The sequence below is a fragment of the Dermacentor silvarum genome, chromosome 1, assembly GCF_013339745.2.
Source record: "Dermacentor silvarum isolate Dsil-2018 chromosome 1, BIME_Dsil_1.4, whole genome shotgun sequence".
Taxonomy (NCBI): Eukaryota; Metazoa; Arthropoda; class Arachnida; order Ixodida; family Ixodidae; genus Dermacentor; species Dermacentor silvarum.
The window spans coordinates 305,664,620-305,671,640 of record NC_051154.1 but is presented as its reverse complement, the minus strand read 5'-3'; the positions used below and the strand labels follow the sequence as shown (position 1 = coordinate 305,671,640).

The window sequence follows — 7,021 nt, the reverse complement described above, 5'->3', positions numbered from 1 at the left end:
GAAAGGCCAACACAGGAGGTGCTTTGCATTCACTGCTGACAGTGGCTGTCCAGTTTCATGTTGTCTGCTGCTATTTCACCACCACTCACTATGACATGACCGCGATTTCCAGTGCAGGACTGCTAACAGAACCATCAAGCGTGCTCTGACTACTGCTATTTCACTATGGGGCACGTCAAACTCGACGGTGGCTGCCTGAATGAGCAGTTTGGGCCTCTCTAAGCTAATGATGTTTTATATTTGTTCTCTTAATCGCATTACTTGTGTGAGCCAGATAACAAAATAAACAATGCAACCACATGAATGTGCTTTGGCATTCAAGCTGCTGACAGTGGCTGTCAGTTTGGTGTTGTCTGCTTCTATTTCACCACCACTCGCTATGACATGACTATGATATCCAGTGCAGACTGCTAACAGAACCATCAAGCGTGCTCTGACTTCTGCTATTTCACTATGGGGCACGTCAAACTCGACGGTGGCTGCCTGAATGAGCATTTTGGACCTCACTAAGCTAATGATGTCTTATATTTGTTCTCATAATAGCTTTACTTGTGTGAGCCAGATAACAAAATAAACAATGCAACCACATGAATGGCTGCCCGAATGAGCATTTTGAGCCCGCCAACGATAATCAGGGTTAACAATAGTATTTCAATTCAGATATGCCAGCATTTAAATGTGTTTCTATGCCACTTCTTAAATCGAGCACAATGTGTGCAGGACGTTGCTTATCAGAATTGAGCTTCTATTATAAGGAATATGCCATAAATGGAACTGCTTATTTATTTGAGAGGTCACGGAATGGATGGTTGGCTGTTGCGAACCCACCGGCAAAATTTTGGTAGCCCTAATAAGGGCTGTTCTTTTGTTAATAAGAAGCGTTTATGCTTCGTCGAATGGCTCAATGCCAGACAGCTCGCAGTCGGAGTCGGAGCAGCGAGTTGTGGCTTCTCTTTTCGTGCTTGAAGCCGATCTCGGCAAGCAGGCGACGCACAGTACACCGCCTTAGTGATGGTAGTTCCATACGCTCCGAGAACTCCGAGAACTTCTCGACCGTCGGTATCTCGTTGCGGCGAAAGAAATCGTGCACACATGATCTCAGCGCGCACAACGTGAAGCTGTCAAACTTCGCGCTGCGTCTCCTCTTCTCCGCATTGCGTGGGCGCTTTCGCGAGGGCGTCGTCAGTTTGCCACCCGAAAAATGCGAAGCTTTAACTTCCTGCCTCACCCTGAACACAGTCCTTTCGCTTACACCAAGCATGTCGGCGACAAACTTGCTCGTGTCCTCCACGCTGCGTTCAGGCTGCCTGTTACGCCAAAACGTGTAGCAGTGGAAGATCATGTTGCGTGAATCGCTGTTCAGGATGTGGCCGCTCTTGTTCTTGCCGAGGCTCCTTGGTGGTGTGGTCATCGAGGCGACACAAGGCTCGTTCGTCAACAAAGGATCGCGTTCCGATGTCACCTCGCTGGGCTCCATGGCAGAAAACTGGCACGGAATGCCGCGCGCGATCGTTCGCGAACTCACGAGATCGCAGGTTCGCAACCGCGAAAAAAAAAGAAAAAAAATATTAATTAAAAATACGCCCAACACATTAAAAAAATAAGGTTGTGCAAACACACAAAAAGTATATATGAATCTTACGCTATTAAGCCAGCGACTGCTACGCCCGGTGCCGTCGATCTTGCTCCGTAGCAGACGACGCACAGCGTTGTAGAAGGCACAGAGTTATTTTTCTCTCGCGATCCGGCATGTGTGGTAGCATTTCCCTCATGATAGTTTTACCAAACCACTCGTCAAGATACACAAATCTTATGTATAGTGATAAATACGTGTTTTAGAAGCAGTCACAATTTTTTGAGTGGGACTATTTCTTTAGTCGCGGAGGAATTGGCTGCTGCGCTTCGGTCAACTGGGCGGGGCCTCCTCCTGTCTTCTAAAGTTGTACCCGACTGGCCTTAAGGTGGAGGTATCACTGTCGCCATCTTGCGTGTAGTTCAGATTCTCCCACCAGGCGACGCCACTCAGTCATGTTTGGAGAACTCATGTGGTTGAAGCCATTCATGTGGTTGGAGTCATGTGGTTGAAGCCATTCGTGAGAAGGCAGCCTCGTACGCACCTCGACTCATCATCTGCTCAGTGCCGGAAGTGACAGTGCGAGGAAAGGAAATAATGGCGTGTGCAATCATACTGAATGCTACGCTAAGAAAGCTGTGTGCATCCTTAAAGGCAACATTCCTCGACAACGGTGAGTTGTTTGAAGGAGATGGCCACCTCGCAGGAGATGGCACCCACTACCGCACAGGCTCGGCAAAAGTAGTGGCGGCGCACCTTGCTGAGACAATGGGGCCTTTTTTAGGAATCCCGAGAGAACCTCGAAAACGCAAGGAAAGCAAGGGCCAGGAAGGTATGAAGGGGCAGAACAACTGCGCATTCGATCACGAACGACTGCCCGACAGGAGGAAAGCCAGATGCAACATCCCTGCCACCAAGATAGCTGGGAAGGGGGAAAACGAAGCTCATCTCGCAGCCAACCTTCGACTCCGATCCGCGGCGCTCGGAGACAAAGCCACCCCCGCTCCCTCACCACAGTCGCAGCATCCGTCGCCAGCGCAACATTCCCGGAATACGCCATTCTATCCGAACGACCGACGAACACCGCAGCCGCTTCCTGTGACCATTCCCACGCACATGATGTGGCTGGACCCAAGGCTTCGCACCCTTCTCCCGCCTCAGCTAGCACCTTGGCCATACACCCAACAACTGCACAGCCAGTTACACACGGCGGGGACGCCTACGGCCGGACTCGACATGGTCCATCCGACGACTGGCATGGTACAACACCGGATGGGCCACCCGTGGATACAACTACCGCAGTAAAGTGTGCACGAACGGCCACCTGGGACGTCGTTGCCGGAACCTCGGTCACGGATTCAGGACAGACGCATCGGCACATTGTTGCTGACGGCACCAAGCGAAGCAAAGGACACAACGTACGTTCCCGCGCTACCAACCACGGGAGTCAGCCAGAGGGGCGGCGGATAACAACGGTCGTTGGCTTCCTAAATCTTCAGGGTGGCAGGCGGCAGGCTAAATGGGAAGAGCTGTACGAGATGCTCGATGAAGAGGACATAACTCTGTATGGTGTCGCGGAGACGCACCTGCGCGATTTAGAACAACCTCCTGTACACCCCAGATGGAATTGGGGGGGCTGCAACCGTGACAGGGATGGTCGAAAAGGTGGAGACGTCGGCTTCTTGTGGTGCAGTGATAGTCAGTGGGTGCAGTTAAGCTCTTCGTGCGCGAACCACACTTGGGTGGCTGGTTATATACACAATCTTCATGTGATTGCATGCGCAGTGTATTTGGGTGTGTCCTCGGACCAGCGGGACGAAAACTCCAAGGTGATGCAGTGTATTAAAGACGATATAGAGCGGTGGGGTCAGGGAAAGCAAGTGATGTTGCTCGGCGACTTTAACGCTCATATCCAAGAGCTAGATGGGTACACTGACCACAACGGAACATTAGTGCAGTCCCTCTCGGATGAATTGTGCCTGTGCATAGTGAACTTGCGAGGAGATTGCGTCGGCGCCGTTACGTGGTGTGCTCGGGGCAGCCGAACATGCATAGACTATGCTCTAGTGTCCCAGGGTCTTAACTCTTCATTGCGGAGCCTCCACATTGATGAAGATGGACGATATAGCATCGGCAGTGATCACAATCGTATAAAACTAGTTTTCACCGCCTCTACGTGGCGCAAGACGAAGAGAGAAACACGAGACCCAGCAAGAAGGTTCCTTCCTGCTGTGGCATATGAAGCAGTGACTGACGAGTTCGAGAACAGCTCCCACCGCGACGAGACCATAACTTACGGTCAGTACGTGGCAGAACTCGGACTCATCATCCGCAAGCATGAGAGACGCGTGAACTCGCGTGGCGGACGGCCCAGAAGAAGCTGGTGGGACGGAGAAGTGCAAGCTGCCCTGGAGGCCAGACGGATCGCCAACCGTCAGCATCGCCGCACTGCGAAACTGTCTGACGACGCAGCGTGCCAGGCAGCGTGGGAAAACTACCTCGAAGCAAAGCACAAAATGCAGACCGTGACACAGCGCAAGATCGCAGAGGCCGAGCGCAGGACACTGCTGGCCCTTCGGAAGGAGGGTAAAAGTACAGGGGCTAAGTTTTGGGCATACGTGTCTTCCCTCGATGGCAGACCAACGGAGCCCACGCTACGAGACCCAGTAACCGACAGGAAGGCTGACGACCTGCACAGGTTGCTATCTGGCCATCTGGAGCAGCTCTACGGAACGCCACTCATACTACAGGCAGCCAGTTGCACCCCTATACCCTCGAGTGGCGCGAAAACTGCACCAGACCACGTGGATTGGAAGGTGTCACGGCTGGCTGTGGATAAGGCGAAGGTCGCATGAGCGCGCGCACCGCCCGCGGCCTTGATAACATTCCTGCAGGCATTCTGAAAACCCTAGGCGCACGTTCAAGAGAGCAGCTAGCGGAGATTTTCACTGGCATCCTCAAGGGTGACCCAGTCCCAGAAGATTGGCTGCGTGGCAGGGTGACACTGATCCCGAAGAGAGGGGGTGACGCGGGCCTGCTCCGCGACTACCGACCTGTCACGGTCACGTCTGTGGTATACAGAGTCTTCGCCCAGGTTTTGAAAACGTGGATGAGTGCTTGGGCTGAAGCCAATAACCATCTCACAGAGCTTCAGAACGGATTCCGCAAGGACCGACGGCTTGAAGATAATGTGTTTGCTCTGACCCAGTGTGTGGAAATTGCCCGCAAGGAAGCTCGTACTCTTGTCTGTTGCTTTTTGGACGTTTCTAAAGCATACGACAGTGTTCCACATGCGGAGCTGCTCCAGTGCCTGAGCGATATGGAGATGCCGCTAGCGTGGACCAGTGTTCTCCAGCGCCTGTACAACAACAACAGGGTAGTCACGACCATGTGCGGCGTGCGGTCAAGCGAGGTCGCCGTGACCAGAGGGCTAAAACAGGGATGTCCTTTGTCTCCTCTCCTCTACATGCTATACGTGTCCCGGGTGGAACGTCAACTTCTGAAGTTGGGTCTTGGGTTCACCCTTGGGTACGTTGACGGGGGGATGAAGGGCTGCTGGGTATTACCTGGCCTTGTTTTCGCGGACGACATCGTGCTCATGGCAGGAAGTGCTACAGATCTTCAGGCACAGATGAACAGCTGCGCAGACAAAATGGCGGCATTAGGCCTTTCATTTAATGCCAAGAAGTCTGCGGTGTTGCACTTTTCCGGCCCTGCCGAAGTTGATCGATCCTTCACGCTTCCTGGAGGCGAGGCTGTCGAACAGGCGACTGAATATAGGTACCTGGGCGTCAACCTGTGCACGCAGCCTGACTACACTGCTACCCACGAAGATCACCTACGTACGGCGTCAAGGCGGGCTGGCAGTGTCCTACGCCGGCGAGGCTTATGGGGCTTCAACCGCTACGTCATGGTTCGCGAGCTCTGGAAGGCGGTACACGTCCCTACCCTCACCTTTACCAACGCCATCATTTGCATGTCTTCGCCGACTCGAGAGTGGCTGGAGCGAGGCCAGCGGGTCGTCGGACGCCTCGGAACGGGATGCCATGGGAACGTCGCCAACGAGGCCATCCAGGGAGACCTTGGCTGGTCAAGCTTTGAGGCACGCGAGGCCAAGAGCAAGATTTCGTATGATGGGCGGCTGCGGGCGATGGGGAAGCACCGGTGGGCACGCAGGGTGTTTGACTACGTCACTGTCAACGGCGTGCGAACAAGGTGGATGAAGCGTCTGCAACAACTGCGCAAGAAGTTTGGGTTTTTTTGTTGCCCTACGCAAGCGGAAAACGCCCAGGTATCGGCCAAGGCGGTAAGCAATCAGGTGCGCCAACGCGAAACAGAAATGTGGCGAATGGCCATGGACACCAAGTAGACACTGCAGCTGTACAGGACGTGCAAGACAGACATCCACCGGGAGGACTTCTACGACAACAGCATTGGGAGCAGTCTGTTGTTTGAGGCGCGGGCCGGCGCACTCAGAACGCTGGAATATCGCCACCACTTCGACCCCACCATAGCCAGCACCATCTGTAGGGCATGCGGTGAGGAGGACGAGAGCATCGAACACATAGTGCTCCGATGCAAGAGGCTTCCGACTTTACCGCCAGAAGACGCCACCTTCTCACGCACCCTGGGATTTCGCTCAGCCGACGACGCCACATCAGGCAACGGGGACGAGGTGCTGCTGGCTGCGGTGATGGTGACGAAAAGACGGCTCTCCGAGTGGTGGACCCTAGTGCGCCGCTAGTGAACCTCTTCCTTTACAACGTTGCCCCATTTTTTTCTTTTTTTTTTCTTTTCTCTTTTTTCTTTTTTTCCTTTTCTTCTTTTTTCTTTTTTTGCCCTTATTTTTTTGGCCCGAGTATGAATACTGCTCACCCGTTACAAAGGGTACGGCCACAAGTTCACTTCACTTCACTTCACTGGAAAAAGCGAAAAAAAAAAAAAAAAAAATCTGCTCTTCGCCGCCGCAGCATGCCCCGGGATGGCCCTCTTGCGACGCGGCGACAGGTGATTCGCCGAATTGAGGAAAAGTCCCCCTCCCCCCTTCTTTTCACGAGTTGTCCCTCGCACCATTGTTGTTTTGTTGCTGCGCGTGGTGGCTTTCCCCCCACTGATACTTTCAAATAGCTCGCTCAAACTTTGTAAAATCGTCAATGCCACTTTTAATGTGGCCGTCCGGTGAGTGCAGGCCGCTGCTTCGAAAGCCGTCCCGGCAGATGGCCTGCAGACCAGTGCTCACTGCAGAACCTTGATGAGTGTCGTTGATCGTCAACACGTTTTGTTTCTTTCTCTTCCAAGTGTATTTCTTTAGCATTTTTCAAAGTGCGCACCCGCTAAACGAAGGCTCTAGGCTTGAAATGGTCACTGTTTCTTTGTGCCTATAAAGATAAATAAAGGAAAGGGAAGGACATTGCTACGGACCGCAGTAACTGTCTAGCGTAAGCCCTG

At 53.1% G+C, this 7,021-nt stretch overlaps 1 protein-coding gene across 1 annotated transcript; it reads left to right on the top strand.

Moving 5' to 3' along the window:
- The first annotated feature begins 4,424 nt into the window (after positions 1-4,424).
- LOC119442090 (uncharacterized) lies at positions 4,425-6,317 on the top strand. Its single transcript, XM_037706821.1, has 2 exons — positions 4,425-5,879; positions 5,943-6,317. Exons 1-2 carry the CDS (start codon positions 4,425-4,427, stop codon positions 6,315-6,317), a joined length of 1,830 nt encoding a protein of 609 aa, XP_037562749.1.
- Positions 6,318-7,021: the final 704 nt, after the last annotated feature.

What these genes read in the sequence shown, in the direction of transcription:
- LOC119442090 (XM_037706821.1), top strand. Translation starts at nt 4,425, where the DNA reads ATGAGCGCGCGCACCGCCCGCGGCCTTGATAACATTCCTGCAGGCATT. An exon ending in CCCAGGTATCGGCCAAGGCG is followed by an intron (nt 5,880 to 5,942) that starts GTAAGCAATCAG and finishes GACACCAAGTAG; the next exon opens with ACACTGCAGCTGTACAGGAC.